The sequence below is a fragment of the Vanessa tameamea genome, chromosome 6 (genome assembly GCF_037043105.1).
Source record: "Vanessa tameamea isolate UH-Manoa-2023 chromosome 6, ilVanTame1 primary haplotype, whole genome shotgun sequence".
Lineage (NCBI taxonomy): Eukaryota > Metazoa > Arthropoda > Insecta > Lepidoptera > Nymphalidae > Vanessa > Vanessa tameamea.
Window position 1 is genome coordinate 11654445 of NC_087314.1, and position 17602 is coordinate 11672046.

The 17602-nt window shown below is 30.6% G+C and overlaps 1 protein-coding gene across 1 annotated transcript in view; it reads left to right on the forward strand.

Moving 5' to 3' along the window:
• Positions 1–17602, forward strand: part of LOC113396341 (serine/threonine-protein kinase DDB_G0283821) — a 153343-nt gene that overhangs the window by 132280 nt on the left and 3461 nt on the right. Inside the window, exon 7 of the mRNA XM_026634240.2 lies at positions 17337–17564. Coding sequence (XP_026490025.2) covers positions 17337–17564 — 228 coding nt within the window. The remainder of the gene's footprint in view (positions 1–17336; positions 17565–17602) is intronic.

The window sequence follows — 17602 nt, forward strand, 5'->3', positions numbered from 1 at the left end:
AATCTTGCACTTGTATTAAGTCTTATTGCTGGAATATAAGGTTGTATTTTGTATATCTACGATTTAAGGAGAGTCCTTGTGTTAGATGTGTGTGGCCTTGGTAGGTACTAGCTATTAGTTCAGACGGATGAACTATTGTAGTGTAAGATTACATTCAATTGTTGTTATTAAAATTAAATAAGACATTACTAAATGCAGGTAACTGTGAGAGAGTGGTATGTGTTAGCATTAATATATATGTTGACAATATATTATGAAATACTATTATTATTTATAAATATTAGCTATACATACTATAAGTACATTAACACTTACACAGTAACTACTTTATACAATTAAACAAGGCAGCTTGTTCATTCAAAATATAATTCGATATTAGGGTACAAACGAAATATTTAATCTAATAGTGAAAAGATATCTCGATCAATTAATTAAAATCAAAGTTTCCGAAATAAATGTGAAGGTTTCTCTATTATGATACAAATAAAACATTTCAAAACAAAATTCTCACTTCAAAGCTTTTACCATTACAGCCGGCGCGTGAGTATGTCACCAGGGAACCGCTACTGTTATTCAGCGTGCCTTTGAAGATGGCTATCGCAGTTTATGCTTATCAATCATTTTCGGTCAACAATCAAAACTAATCGGACAATCTAACGGAGTAAATAATCGGATTTATTTTATTGTGATAGTTCCGTTGTATACATATTTCACAATTTACCGCTAAGTTTCCTAAACAAATTGGCGAAGTCACGAACTCGTGTGACCGCCACGACCTTTGACGTTCCGATACGGATATAGAACAATGTCACTAGGCAAATATATAGCTCATTAATGAACTAAAATGGTTAAATACTTTATAGCATTTAACTAAAGATAGAGTACAAAGGGCAGTTTGATTTGTACTAAATAGCTTATATGGCCATTAAACGGTTCTGACTAAGTTGGTTTTAGTGATTACCTATTTTTCATTAGGGTAGGTACAGACTTATTATCTATTATCTTACGATTGGGGATTTGAGGCTTTCTTTATCGTTTCATGTAATATTTTTTAATTTTCATTTTATACTAAATTTAATTGCCTTTTTCGACTTTTTTCATAACCTGACTGCTCCACGTGGATTTACTACTACTTGTACAATAGCGTAATGTTACATAAATTTTTAATTCGGTTTGTTCTGTGATTATCGTGTTCAATTATTATACATTATGAATAGTGATACTAGATAAAAAAAAGATTAACATGACAGTTTAGTTTATAATCCATAGCGCAATTCATTATTTGTTTTTGTTCGACGATTAGTAATCACAATCTCATCACGGTCCTGGAATTAATTTCTTAGTAGAAAAATTGTTTTCCCTTTAAATTGATTGAATATCATGAGCAGGGAAATCACCTGCAAGTGATCATCTCTAATGACATGTCATTACTGTCAAATTAAAGGTAACAGTGACAGCTATATGGAAAGTGAAGCTTCTTTCCTCACGTTAGTAGGTACTTTCCATACGAACGAGAAAACTTGAACGTGGCTTTTCGAGGGATTAAACCTTTAGTAGTTAGTACACATTAACAGAGGCTATTTTTATTTAAACTTAGAATATGATATTCATTAATTCACAGAGAAAGTTACGCCATCAAGTTAATGACAAACATTAAAGGAACTTAAAAACCTTTATTATATTTTATTCGTGCTTTACGAAAATAGCTGTTGTCTGGAATGTTTTTGTTATGAGTTATGCCATAATTTTTAAATAAAATATAACATAAATATTTTTTATTCAATGAGATTTGCGATTATGTATGCGTAATATTTTACTTGGTGGTAGGGCTTTGTGAGTGTCGTGAGTGAACCAGTAACCAGTAACTACAGGCACAAGGGACATAACATCTTAGTTCCCAAGGTTGGTGGCGCATTGGCGATGGTAACAGCGCCATTGTCTATGGGCGTTGGTAACCACTTACATCATCAGGTGGCCCATTTGCTCGTTCGCCAACCTATATCATTAAAAAAAAATGTATATTTAACGCATAATTATTATGTTTCAAAAAACAAACAAGCGAACAATAAGTTCTATTATATTATGTGTTAAGGTAACAAATAATAGCAATCGATAAGTGGGTCATAGAACGTGTAGCCTAAGTACTAGAAAGCAAGTGCTACTGTATATTTAATTTTGTTGTCAAGCTTTCACACAACCCGGATCATTGTTAGAAAAACACATGTTCATTACCAATTGTGTTTAGTTAATTTAAATAGTATCACCTTCGTGATTTCACTGTCATTTCATTGGTATTCTGATGGCGAGTACGTTTCTCGACTACTCTTAAAGATACAATTCATATATGTATATTCTTCAAATAAATTGTTCTCCCTATTGTTCCTCCTATCAATCGACCGAATGTCGTAGGTTTGATCTTCACTCTCTGGATTATCGTTGAATTGCTCAACTTCTTGCAAACTTGAATTTTATTTGGGGGAGAAATAGGAAAATATAGTCATTGTTAGTATTGTTCCTTTAAAAACATCCAAACAAAAAACTACATCCTTTTCTTCTAATAAATACGTCCTAATCAATAAAATTTTATATTTCCAATACAGTCAACGTTAAGACTTGTATAACGCGATGTCTGCAGATCTACACATTTCTGCCTCACGCGACCACTTTCTGGAACTAACTTTCGTCGACGGTTTTTCCGAACCGATACAACTTAGTAACCTTCAAGAAAAAGAGCGTACTCATATCTTAAAGGCTGACAACGCACCTGCAAGCCTTCGGATGTTGCAGATGTCCATGGCGGTTGTGGTCACTTTGCATCGTGTGAACCACCTGTGCCAAAAAAGTATATACATGCGTATGTACTACGAGTATGTTCATGTAAGTTATTCCACATACTTAGTTACCTTTATTTAATCTTTGTTTTGCGGTTTTTTTATGAGTAAACATAACGATCCATAATAAAAATTAAAAACATCCCTACTGGTAATTTTCTAATGCCTCAATATCCGTGGTAAACCACAAGTTTTCCTAAGTATTTTTAACGAATATATAATGTAAATGTCCGAGCGGTTTACGAAAGGATCTTATTTATAGATCGACATCGCATTGCTACGATATATATATTCAAAAGGTAGTGGATAAAAAAAAATATGATTGATAGAAATATCACGTAAATCAAACTCATAAATCTTTTAACGCCCTCTAAAATACACGATAAAAATCATTAACAATTAATATTCTTAGATATCGTCCGTAAAGTCTAGATTTTATCAATTTAATCCAGACTAATGGTATTCAGCTATTGGTGCAGTGATTACGTAACCACATGCAAGGCTTAGACGCAAAGGGTGATTTAAAAGGGGATTTATTACACTGGAGTACAGCAAACTTGAATAGTTTAATGTCATTATGTGAAGAATTGACTTGTTCCATAATTTTCGATTTTCATAGAGCTGTTTATTTCATACAATAACTTTATTATACAGTACTTTAAAATTACTTGTAAGTAATACAATAACAAAACTACTATTAGTTTAGTTAATAAGAATACGATATGTATATCTAAATAAATAATAGATTTGGTAATTATCATTTACCCGTCTCGAATTTTTGAAGAAGTTAGTATCGTTTATGAAAAAGCGACTTCATGTGTTTTTCAATGCACAAGATAAATTATTTGACTTCAAGAATATTACGTTTGTGATTTCCGGTGATTATATTTTCCTTTAATTACGTCATAAACATAAATTATTATTATTTTAGCTAATTTATTGAATAGAATCATCAAAAATACCAAAGCATAACATAATGCGTCTTTACTTAATATAATGTATATTTTATTAACAATATTATACAATTTTATGATTTTCATATTTGATTGCTATCTATTGACTTTTAAAATAAATAAAACTAAAAACATAATAATATAAATATAACATGTTAATAAATACAATAATGACTACTGAGTTATTGAGGCTAATAATAATTTATAATCGGCTTCATAATAAAATACAAATCAAACCCGCCCATTATGATACCATAAAACAAAAATGCCATCAAATTAGTCCAAAATTAAGGAACCGTAGAAAGTTATCGAAAGCAGAAGAAATAATTTGTAGCGATGACTAGGTGTTAAAAAATGTAGGACGTCTCTTTAATGTTGAATTTGATACACAATTTTCGATTCTATGTGAAAATATATCGCACTATAACCGCGTCACGATTTAATATTGTATACATACATGGCGAAAACAACAATATAAGTATCTCATCATTAAAATAATATGTTTTCTTTTTAATAATTACTTCTAATTATAATGACTTCATATCAATTGATGATCTTTAACACCTAAATCTATCGATGTAATGGAATCATTCAGCGTGAGTTTCACCATCTTTAAGATGTGTGATGAACTGGAAAATTAGTACACGAATACAGTAATTTTGTCCTATTTGGCTAGTATAACCAGGGTATCAAAATAAAAAAAGTCTGTCTTTTTACTAGAGTGTAAATATTATTTCTTCTCGTGTTTTTTAGTTTTATTTAAGCTATTATATTAATGATATGTCTCACTTTATATCAACATCTATTTGATATTCGACATTTAAAATTACATCAAAATAAACGGTCGAATTTAATATTAAATGTTTCTTGTTTAATAAATCAAAACAACTTTAATGATTACTAATATTTATGTTAATTTCTTTATTTTAGCTTGCAACGCGTTGCAATTAAGGTTTATGGTTCATTTCTCACGCCAGCAGTTTCAAATGTTAGTTGAATGATAACAACAATATAAAGAAGAATATTCTTCTACAAAAAGAATGTAATTGTTTTTATTACAATTGAAACAAAAAACTTTATTCGTTCTTCGGTCCCTCGATATTTTTTTAAGTTTTTATAACGTTCGAGATCGTAGATTCATTTTTTTTAAATAAAATTGATAAAAAATAAGTTTTTATGTCATCATTAACCTTAAGTTTATTAAATACTCCAATATTTTCCACTAACATCGTTTTTTTATCTGTAATTTTTAATTATGTTTACATATTTTTATCCAATCAAATAAGCATCATTAATGCATTTAATTTTTATTCGTAGAATTCAACCTCAATAGATTAAAGAAATTGAAATAGTTTATTCGACCTCAGATTATAAATCAAAATATTTTATTCGATTTAAGTTCTCGATTCGAGAAACATATATCCTTAGTAGTAAGTTGCGATTATCTATGCTTGGCGCCGAACCATATGTAGTAAAGAAATCTGACCTGAAATTCGAAGTCAGGACCCAGTGAACTAAACCAGTGACATGGTATTTGTGGGCATGTTGTATTAAAACAAGACTAGACCTAGTAGGGACTCTATGTTTTGTTTATGGTATAGTATCGCTCGTCTTTACTTCACGGTACACTAGTTTTATACAATGTTAGCTACTATCATTCATAGTTACAAATCTAAATAAATCATTTATAAATACATATTTAGTGATTACATTAAATATTTACAGAGGTTGTATATACATACCAATTCTAAATTTTAAATATGATTGTGAATAAAATATAAATCAAATGGCAGTCGGTACGAACAATATCACCTAATAATGGAAATAAATAATTATATTGTCAAAGTATTGTATATATATAATAAATAATTATACTGTTATATATTTGCAAGTTTAGAATTTCTACAACATTAAACAATGAACATATTAATAATAAAATGCAAAGTATTCCAGGATTTGCTCAATATATTAGTAGATTAAGGCAATACTTACACTCCACATTTTTTTTGTAACACTTTCTTTAAATATGCAGTGTGCTTATTAGATTTCGAATATATTTAATGTTATATGTAATTTGTTCAAAATATTATTACAATCATTGTCCACCTTTTCCTTAATATCAATGCTGATTTTCGAACGCAACCGCGAAGTACTTAATAATCTTAAATTGAAAATTTAGAAGTAACCTTGACAGTCAGAGGTTTTATAAACTCATTTTTGTTTAAATTGCATATATTTCGGTATTATTACCAACTTTATAAGATTCCAAAATTAATTCAGTCCAAAAATTAAATAACATATTTGTTTGTTAGACTAACAAAACAATTAAAACATACAAATTTATATGTTTCGAAATTATAGTGCTTTTACACCCAATGCTGAATTTAATAAGGCAGATTTTTGTTGAAAAAGATAAACAAAAAAACAATAATTTTATATAATAATAGGTACAGCATACTATTGTTTTTTACTATTATAATGAAAACCATCAACTGCCGTTTATATTAAACTAGCTTTTACCCGCGGCTTTGCCCGCGTAGAATATGAATATATTTACAAATTAACTTAAAATGTTACGTTAATGTAATACCTCTTTGAATACCACATTGGTGTGAATTTCAACCCTTAGGGTAGAATATCCAGAAACGCTTAAATGCGAATCAACTCATATTTAATCGGTAGCCCAAAAATAAAATTTCGACCTTCTAACTTCAAAATGATATACTAACTAACCTAACCTGAATACGAAATGTTAACAACTATTTTGCCCTTTAGGTCTAAAATATCAAGAAACGCTTAAATACGTATCTGTTCATTTTTAATCAGTAGCTCAAAAATAAAGTTTTATGCTTCTAACTTCAAAAATGACGGTCTTCCAAACTATCCTATATACGAAATGTCACACTCTATTTCTCCACTTTGGCGTAAAATATCCAGAAACGCTTAAATACGTATCAACTCATTTTAGTCGGTAGCCCGAAAATAAAATTTCATGCTTCTAATTTAAAAATGACGGACTTCCAGACTAACACCTGTATACGAAATGTGAACCCCTACATTTTCCCTTTAGGCGTAAAATATTAAGAAACGCTTAAATACGTATCTACTCATTTTTAACCAGTAACCCATAAATAAAGTTTCATGCTTCTAACTTAAAAAATGACGGATTTCCAGACTAACCTATATAAAAAATGTCCTACCCCTATTAAACCCCTTAGAGGTAGAATATCTAGAAACACTTAAATACGTATATAATCATTTTTAATCAGTATTCCAAAAATAAAGTTTCATATGTTTAGCTTAAAAAATGACGACTTCCATAAAAACTTACAACCCTCATTTCATCTCCTTATTGGTAGAATATCAAAAAACACTTAAATACGTATTTACTCATTTTTAATCAGTATCCCAAAAATAAAGTTTCATGTTTGTTACTTAAAAAATGGCTGACTCCCATAAAAACTTTCAACCCTTATTTTACCCCCTTAATGTTAGATTATCTAGAAACACTTAAATACGTATCTACTCATTTTTATTCAGTATCTCAAAAATAAAGTTTCATGTTTCTATCTTAAAAATGACGGACTTCTATACAAACTTTCAACCCTTATATCACCACCGTAGGGGTAGAATATGCAGAAACACTTAAATAAGTATCTACTCCTTTTTAATCAGTATCCCAAAAATAAAGTTTCATGTTTCTAACTTAAAGAAATCCATACGAACGTTCAACCCCTATTTCACCCATTTAGGGGTAGAATATCCAAAATTCCCTCCCGAGTGGGTGTCATGATATTATGTTATTTTATAAGTGTACAGCCTAAAATATAAGTTTTATGCTTCTAGTTCTATAAATTCTAAACATGACAATACTTTCAACAACTTACAACCTTTCATCCCCCTTTTCAACCCTTCACAGCACTTTTTCCAAATAAAAAGCCTATGTCCTTTCTCAGGCTCTAGACTATTTGTGTACCAAACTTCATTTAAATCGGTCCAGTAGTTTTGGCGTGAAAGCGAGACAGACAGTCAGACAGACAAAATTACTTTCGCATTTATAATATTAGTATGGAAGTATGGATTGTTATTTCAATCGCTAGAGAGCTCCGATAATAACCGCGTCCGATCGCTGCTAAATTCAAAATGCTACAGGGAGAACCGTGGCCTCCGACGCGCCTATAGCACGCTCCCGCCGCCCCGGCCGGCCGGTACCACCGCAAACGCTACGTTCCGCAATTTTTAAAACTGTAATATCTTCGAAAATATTCATTTAAATTACATGCTGTAAAGGGCCATATTGATCTATATTGAATGCACAATTTATTTAAGGTACCTAATTGGATAAGGATTATTGCTGTATAGGTTAAAATCGCTTCGAAAATTGTCCAATATTTGTGGTAAAAAATAATTGACAAAAAAATGTTATTGTGGGCTATCTTTAAGAGATAGACATATACCATCGCGGACTTTTTTGTAGACATTTTTGAGGTGTACAATTCTGTAGTACATTATTTTGATCTATCTAGTAGGGTTCAGCCAGCGTTTACAATGTAAGCGCAAAAAAATGTATAAATTTACGACATCACATTAGAAACTTTTAAAATTATCAGTGTTACTTAACTATATTGTCTATGTATTATATACAAAAACCTTCCTCTCGTATCACTCTATCTATTAAAAAAAACCGCATCAAAATCCGTTGCATAGTTTTAAAGATTTAAGCATAGACAGGAAAAGACAGTCAGCGGGAACAATTTTGTTTTATACTATATAGTGGATAACAAATAGGTACAACGCACACAGTTTTCACTCATTAGGAAATACAAACCGCTATGTCCCTGCGTTTTAAAACTGTAATATCTTCGAAAATATTCATTTAAATTATATGCTGTAAAGGGCCATATTGATCTATATTGAATGCACAATTTATTTAAGGTACCTAATTGGATAAGGATTAATGCTGTATAGGTTAAAATCGCTTCGAAAATTGGCCAATATTTGTGGTAAAAAATAAATGACAAAAAAATGTTATTGTGGGCTATCTTTAAGAGATAGACATATACTATCGCGGACTTTTTTGTAGACATTTTTGAGGTGTACAATTCTGTAGTACATTATTTTGATCTATCTAGTAGGGTTCAGCCAGCGTTTCCAATGTAAGCGCAAAAAAATGTATAAATTTACGACATCACATTAGAAACTTTTAAAATTATCAGTGTTACTTAAATATATTGTCTATGTATTATATACAAAAACCTTCCTCTCGAATCACTCTATCTATTAAAAACCGCATCAAAATCCATTGCGTAGTTTTAAAGATTTAAGCGTACAAAGGGACATAGGGACAGAGAAAGCGACTTTGTTTTATACTATGTAAAGATGCACAATTACATACCAACTAATGTAATTAGTGTAGATTTCACGTTCAAATTAAGACTACTGGTGCGGTCTTCCTCAATGAATCTACGTCAAACACATTCTTCTAAAAGAATGAAATATTTAACCAAATTGGAAACCGTCAACTAATTTTATAGTCCAGTGTAAGATGGCAGATCAAAGAGCAGGATGGGCATAATCCAATTTCCTGCTACTAGAGTTCACGTCATTATAACGAGATAGCTAAGATTAACCTAATATGTATGTTTTTAACCACTATGAGATTTTTCTTTCACAATACGATCAAACGGTCTCGTGATGTATGTTTATTGTTTATAGAAATTTATTATTTTCGTCATTAATTCTAATTATACAAAAATATTTAGTTTTTATTAAATGAAGAAAATCAGTACCATTTTGATAATTAATTATATTTTTACAATAAAAAACAAATGTTCAACTTGTTATTACCTTTTCAGAAACTTAATTACTTTTTAATATGTACAAGTGAGTTGAATGCTACTAGTTTATAAATGACTTACGAAATATATGTATTTTTAAGGTAAACTGTGATAAGTATTGTATAAAAAAATACTTATATTACTAAAATATAAGATTAATACTTTGAACAGGACATTTGTTTCCAATGATTAAGAACCTCATTAGTATAATCTAATGATATCACATGTTGGTCTTACTCAAATATTTATAATGCATTGATTAGCTTAGAAAATATTAGTTTCACAAAATATGTTCGTAGGTTTTTCTGAAGACGTAATGTTAATATATTTATACTTATGATTGGTTTTAACATTTTGTCGAAGTCCTGAGAAACTTTCAAAAATAAGGACGCATTTACTGTCTTGTAATATTCGTTTTGTTTAACGGAACATACTACGATAAATTCATTTCAAATATGTTAAAGTAAAAAACAATTATATTGTAGAAGATCATTCCTTGGCATTCGTTTAAGTAATTTCTAAGAATTTCGTTTTTCGTTGATTGTGTTCTATTGCAAGAAACGTGTAGAAAATATGAATGACGTATTACGCGTGTTGCACGCCTCAACAGTAACATGCATTCTATTAGAGTTAAAAATAATTGATACAGTATGATAGTTATGATTTAGTTTGTGTAGGTTAGTTTTAGATACGTCTTTTCAACTTACTTAAAATAAGAACGTCGTATGTGATCAGTTTATTTTGCTGTAGTTTATTAAAGAGTAATTTATAATTTAAACGGAAATTCTCAAGCGGTAAGTCTCTTAACGATACCTTCCTCTTACATAAAAAATTACGTAAATTATTTAAAAATGTTTTCATAGACAAGACAACATTTATGCATTCGTTAATGAGTACGTTATTTTAAATTGAACGGATGCGGCTCGAGAGCTCGTTAAGATGTGGGTCAGCTACTGCGGCGGCGAACTGCACTTATTTAAATGAAAACACGTGCGAATATCATATGGGTGTACACATATCGATTAATTCCTGAATATTTTTTTATAAATTTGTGGAAAGTAATAGTTTTATTAAGTGCGTTCGTGTGTAAGATTAACGGATGCAGAGTTAATAGTTAGTACTGATTTTTATTCACAAATATTAATTTTGAAATCGAATATGTTTCAAATTAAAATGATCATGCTCTTCTTAATAAATAAAGATTAACGTACGCTCTGCGTTCTTACACCATACATCCGATTATAATAAAAAACTGTAGGGAGTTGTCGTACGTTTGCGAAAATTCCTGGCCCAAAAATAGGTATTTTTTTGTATGTTGGTCCTTAAATATAAATGCCTTATACCATTCTAACCTTCCCAAGTCGGATTGTTTTATTTTATTCTACTTATTCATTAGCTTCTATGAAATAAAACATATAAAACAGTATTGCATGCATTAAAAATATTAGCATGTAGAGAAAGTACAAAAAAAACGAAAATAAAATTTCAAAATAGAACAAAAATTAACAGCAGATGTTAACTTGAAATTGATTCATATTTAAACAATTAAGACCTGTATTACTTGAATATAGAAATCATCATTGCATAAACCTTAACCACTTAAAATTGACAGATCCATTATATTAGAAAAGCAATGAGATACTAACAATATGTTAATGTGTTTGTTTGTAATGTTAACAGGCACTTAGCGATGTTGTGATTACAAGCAATCAGGCTCTAAGATATTTAAATATCTTATCAGACAGATCTAGTAAAATCAATAATCTATAAACTTACTATAGAAAATCAGAGGTATTACACCTTGCAGTCTTTACATCATATAAAAATGTATATGACGATAATAATTGACATTATATACCTTGACCTACCCGTCCCGGCTTCGCACGGATACAATAATGATCTATATAATAATTTTAGACTGAAGAACAATCTTTAAAAAAAAACTAATTTCTAGGCTACAAGTTTAAATTATCGACTTTTCTCTACTATCATATGTATGTATTCCGATTCACTTCCTCTTTTATCGATCTGTCTATTTATGAAAACCGCATTAAAATCCGTTTCGTAGTTAAAATATTTTTATAGGTTGTCAATCTCTCAATGCTAGTTGAATTATAGTCGAAAGATCATTTATTCAGCTTAAAAATCGGTTCAATTAAATTTACCATATGACACCTTCTATTAGTTAGTCAGATTTAAAAATTAAAAAAAAAAAAACATACTTAATGAATGCTGATTACGGGACTGCTATTAATCAGATAACGTTTTAATCATCCTTGCCGTAGTTAAGGATTTTGATATATAAAGAATAGTTTTCCAAAATTATGTTTTTATTATGTATATTATATTGTGTCGCAGACATATGCTATACCTACTGTGAATGACGCGTATTGGAAATGATTATTAAATGATGAAAAAATATTATGTTATGCGACAATACACATAAGAAAGATAACTTAATTTTAATCTTGTCAAATTACAAAACCACTTTTTAAAAAAATCGACGTCTTTATTGAAACTCATCATCCGTAATTCGAAATTAAATACACCATGACGCGAATCCATGCGAATATACTACTATACTATACTATACATTTTATTAATATAAGTGTGAGCCAGTGTAATCACAGGCACAAGGGACATAACATCTTAGTTCCCAAGGTTGGTGGCGCATTGTTGATGTAAGGAATGGTTAATATTTCTTACAACGCTTTTGTCTATGGGCGGTGGTGACCACTTACTATCAGGTGGCCCATAAGCTCGTCCGCCAACCAATGCCATAAAAAAAAAAAAATAATACCAATATTCAGATTAAGTAAACCCGTAATTCATATGCCTCTTCGTATATCATTCTACCTATGTTAAAATACATTAAAATTTAAATTTTAATGTATTATTAAATTATAATGTTGTTTAAACAACAAAACATAAATATAGTAAAAGATCAAATATGAACTCCGGTGGTGGCACGAGATTCAATAATAACTCTTACATTGGATTTATTTTCGAACATCCCGATATGCAACGAATCGGCAGCAGTGATTTTATGGTCTAATGTTTATTTTGAGTTCGATTTATCCAAGTGCATTCCGTTTAAATCCGAGATCGCGGAATGTGGATGGAAATGGCGTGACACCTACGCACTGGGTACATAATATTTTACTTTTCAATTATATCGAGGTGTTGCAACTTTCAATTACTCGAAATTTTTTTTAACTATTCCGTCATTAAAAAAAACAATATATGGAAGTTAATATATTGTTCAAGATTTCACTTTTAACGGTAGACACATTAATGTTTAAGTTATTTGTATCTGTATTAGTAATACTTATACGTTTACTGTACAATACTTGCTTATTAAATGTGCGTAGCGCCATTTCTAGTGTACTATCTGTTCTTATAAATGCAAGTACCTCCATACATATATTCTCTAGGTTATTCACCTTTCGATTCTTCCTCATACCATATTGAACGAAGGTCATGGCTTTCATACATTTATTTGCTTTTATAGTCATCTTAATAATTACTTGACATCCAAATAAAAATATCTTTGACTGTATTCGTTTTCTTAATGGGACCAATAAATGTATGTCCTTATATTTCACTTCATACTACTTATTTTTAAAATGTGCTTTGTTTAAAAAGAAAAAGTAACACCTAGGTTTCCATTAACTTTAATTCATGTAAAAGTCTATGCTCTAAGTTTCTTTTTCTGTTTTCTCTTCAATCCCACACACTGGGTATATATGTATCTCAAAGCACCTAATCACTCGTTGCTTTATGAAACGCAAAGGTGAGCTGTATGTTCCCATCGTCATTAAGCGAGCAAGTATTTACCTCTTATACACATAAAGTTTGTTTGGAAACAAAATTTAACTAGATAAAAGTCGAAAAGGTAGAAAAACGTTATGACGTACAATTATTTAAATAAATATTTAGTGCACAAAAAGAGTTAAACGAATCTAAGTTATATCCTGTATATATTATATATATATATTACGTATTGTTTATTAATTTTTCGTACTATCTTTGAAAACATCTTATAACACTTCAAATGAGACAAGAAGGTTAGATCTAGACTTTTCCTTTGTTTGTATTATCAAGGAGCACTAATGCAAATGTTATCTTTGAATGAAAATTTATGCATATAATATATTTATTTCAATTGCATACATTATGTATTTAATAAACAAAACTTTTATAAAACGACCAATTGACCATACTAAAATAACTTTTTCAATCATTTTAAATGTGTTATTTAAAAAAGAAGCTAAAGAACTTTTATGGACAAATATACATTCTACAATATGTTTCAGAACAATAAATAAAATCTAAGAAATAAATATTGAGTAAATAGCTATTCGTTTCACTTTATACATTATTATATATTTGTTAGGAGATAATCTTATACATGTCAATATTTATATTATATTATTATATACTTATAGATTATAAGAGCACTTAGCAGATAAGCAAGAGTTGCAACTTGTGCATTTAAGTTATTGAACACAACAATAAATAGGAACTCATGCAACACGTTCCTAAGTAATTGTCTTGATAAGATGTCTGTTAATATTAACATCTAGATGTAATTACTTTTAACTCTCCAATGTCTAGGGTTGCGTAATTATTTTAAATTTCATTATGAAGAAATATCGGTATTTTTTTTAAATAATGGAAATCGTGATATTTTTTAAATTTGAAATAATCTAAATTTAAACGTAAAAAAATAACTAATTTTACCTTCATCCAATCAGACTGATTATTCGACATATGTTTTAAATAACGAAAGTATATCTGTCTGTAGATGTTTATGGACTTTAACAACAAAACTATTGAACTGATTGTAATGCTATTTGAAAAAGATCTAACTTTGATCCTGAACAAAGCCTATGACTTACGGGATCTAAAGTAAAAATAAATTTAATACAGACATCGCCGGGAGCAAAATAAAAAGTATGATTGGACATGAATTAGTTAATCCAAACTTTAATTATGAACCAATATTATTCTTGGTAAGTTAGTATTTTAAACTAAGGTTAAAAACAAAACATAAAATAAAACTGAAGTTGAAATGGACTATTTCGTCTGGAATGCCAAACGCAACGTCAACAATGTCGAGACTCCCATTCGATAAAAACACTTCAAAACATTGTCGAGCGCTCTTATAAAGCCCTGAAATGGCGACTCGACAGACTGGAGTGCACACGACAACTTATTGATGGCGAAATAAACACCTCTATGTAAATATAGTATAGACTAAGCGTTTCTTCTAGTTTATTTAGTATAGCAACAATGTTTGCGTTTACGTACGTTCTTATTGTTGATACAGAAACATACGTATTTTCAGGCAAATCGCAAGAATTTAAAGTAGAGATTGAATTGCCTCTGAAATATTTGTTTATGTTTAAGCTTTAGCTAATACTATATCTTCATTATTTAAAAAAATATATTTCATAGGTACCATTTACTTGGTGGTAGGGCTTTGTGCAAGCCCATCTGGGTAGGTACCACCCACTCATCAGATATTCTACCGCCAAACAGCATTACTCAGTATTGCCGTGTTCCGGTTTGAAGGGTGAGTGAGCCAGTGTAACTACAGGCACAAGGGACGTAACATCTTAGTTCCCAAGGTTGGTGGCGCATTGGTGATGTAAGGAATGGTTAATATTTCTTACAACGCCATTGTCTATGGGCGGTGGTGACCACTTACCATCAGGTGGCCCATTTGCTCGTCCGCCTACCGATATATATTCTGGGCAACCTTTTGCAGACTCGATAAAATAATATTTAAAGAAGTTACAAAATCAATCACTCTGAGCTACAAACGAATGATTAATATACTAGATACGTATTGTGTTTATCTTTGGTTTTATTAAAGGCGTCATTTCTCAGTTAATCGAAACAATATAAAGCATTCAACTTACTTTTTATTTTCTTTGGAAGTGAGCAAGAATAGAGCTTGATGTTATTTTCTTCTTCAGCGGTAGGTTAAAATGGCGCGTGTGACATACCCGTCTATTTCTGTAAAGTGTAACGGAACGCAGGACGGTATTTTAATGGAGAGGGATTCCACTCAAGTGACGAGTCCCAGAGATGTTTACAGAGTTTGCAAATGAGCGTTAAATTAGCGAATGTTTGTATAGGACAAATGTTTGGTAAAGACTTGAGGACGAATTTTGAAAATACGCTATTTGATTTTATCGTGACTCAGGGAATATTAAGTAGGCATTCAGAGTACGTTGTGGACAAATTATAAGATTCAATATGATTACATAATACACACGCACAATGCGCTAAATTGTATAAGATATTTTATGATTATATAATATAAATAAATTAACACTACAGTCTCCACCCTTTCATTTTTTTTTTAGCAAAATATCAATGGTTCTTCTCTTCACGTGTTATTCTGTTGATACTAAAAAATAGAGTGCGAACACAGTGAAAACAGGTGCATTTTCAAAATGTGGTGGGATAGTGATCCAACCTGACCGGAAAGAGTACAGGCGCAGCGGCTTACGTGGGTTCCGGGAGACGAGAGTGTTAACAGTTCAAATATTTGGTTCTTTTCAGTACCAGTTTCTTGATAAAAAATCTAATTTAAGCTTTTTATTGACCTGACCTAGGCCTTCCACCTTAGACTTCGAACTTGTTATTTGTAACCTTAATATCTAGACAAACTAGACAAACGATACAGACAATAAACATTAACTACTGAATTAAAAATATTACCCACTAACTTGTAACAAAATCAATGTAACTTAATTTAGACATCAACATATTATAGATCGTTGAATACATGTGCGTCATTAATAAACTTAACAGTATATTTACACTTGCTTAAATTATGCGTCTACTAAATCCGTCGAAAGCATAAATAAAACATTTAGTATACAATACGTCGAATCGACTGTCAAGTTCAAGGGTGATTTATATGCACATCTGCGCCGATGTTCTTTGTGCGTCACATGCGCTCGCGCACCCGTTCATGCATCAGTGCACTTATTTAGGCATCTTTTGACAATTTTCGTGGATTTAATATATAAATTTGGACGTGGACTGAAACTGTAGGAAAAATAGTTAGATATACACTACATAGCGGGTATTGAAAACGCTTTCTTGACCACTTAATTTATATATGTGAATATATCTATGTACTATAAGTTTACATTACTTACCAATTATTGTTTAAGCATTATGACATATGTACAGTATATTTTAGTATTCATTGCAGGTACTTCGATATAACGGTTTTGTTGTGAGACGTGTTAATGTTCCAACTTTAATCAATAACCATATATATTGTTTCATACAAGTTTCCGTTTAACATGTTATGTTCATGTTATGAAATCCAATAAGTCTCAGCCTGACCATAAACCGCTTCACTTTATGGGAGATTTCCCCACCATGTAGCAGAACATAATGTTAAATATATCAACAAAGAAATTGTTTTATATAAATTACTACGAACCCAACACTGTTTGCGTAATATTTTTTTTTCCGATCGAATAAATATATCAGCTAAGTTTCAGAGTCAAACTTAGCATATTCAAATCCTTTGTTTGATTCTGAAACGTTGAAATAGGTTCCAGTGGAAAGTTATTGGATAACCTGGCATAATGTAAATAAAAAATATTGAAAGTTTACAGATACTCACTCGTTTAAAAAAAGAGTGGTTGCATTTATTTATTTTATATATTTTTCATTTTCAGGAAACCCCAACGACAAAATTATGTATGGTAGACCAAACAAAAGACGTAGCGCATCGTTCCCTGCACCACGCTCCCTTGATCGCCGCCACTCCCTGAGGATCTTCGGCTCCTCGAGCAAGTACTTGCAGCGATGCGCTTCCACACGCAGCTTGCACCATAAGCACGCTAACACGACAGATAGCTCGTCTTCTACCGACTACCCTCCAAGCGTAGAATCTGCGTCGCCTAGTAAGTAGAGTTTTCGTTGTTTTATGTTTTACACGACG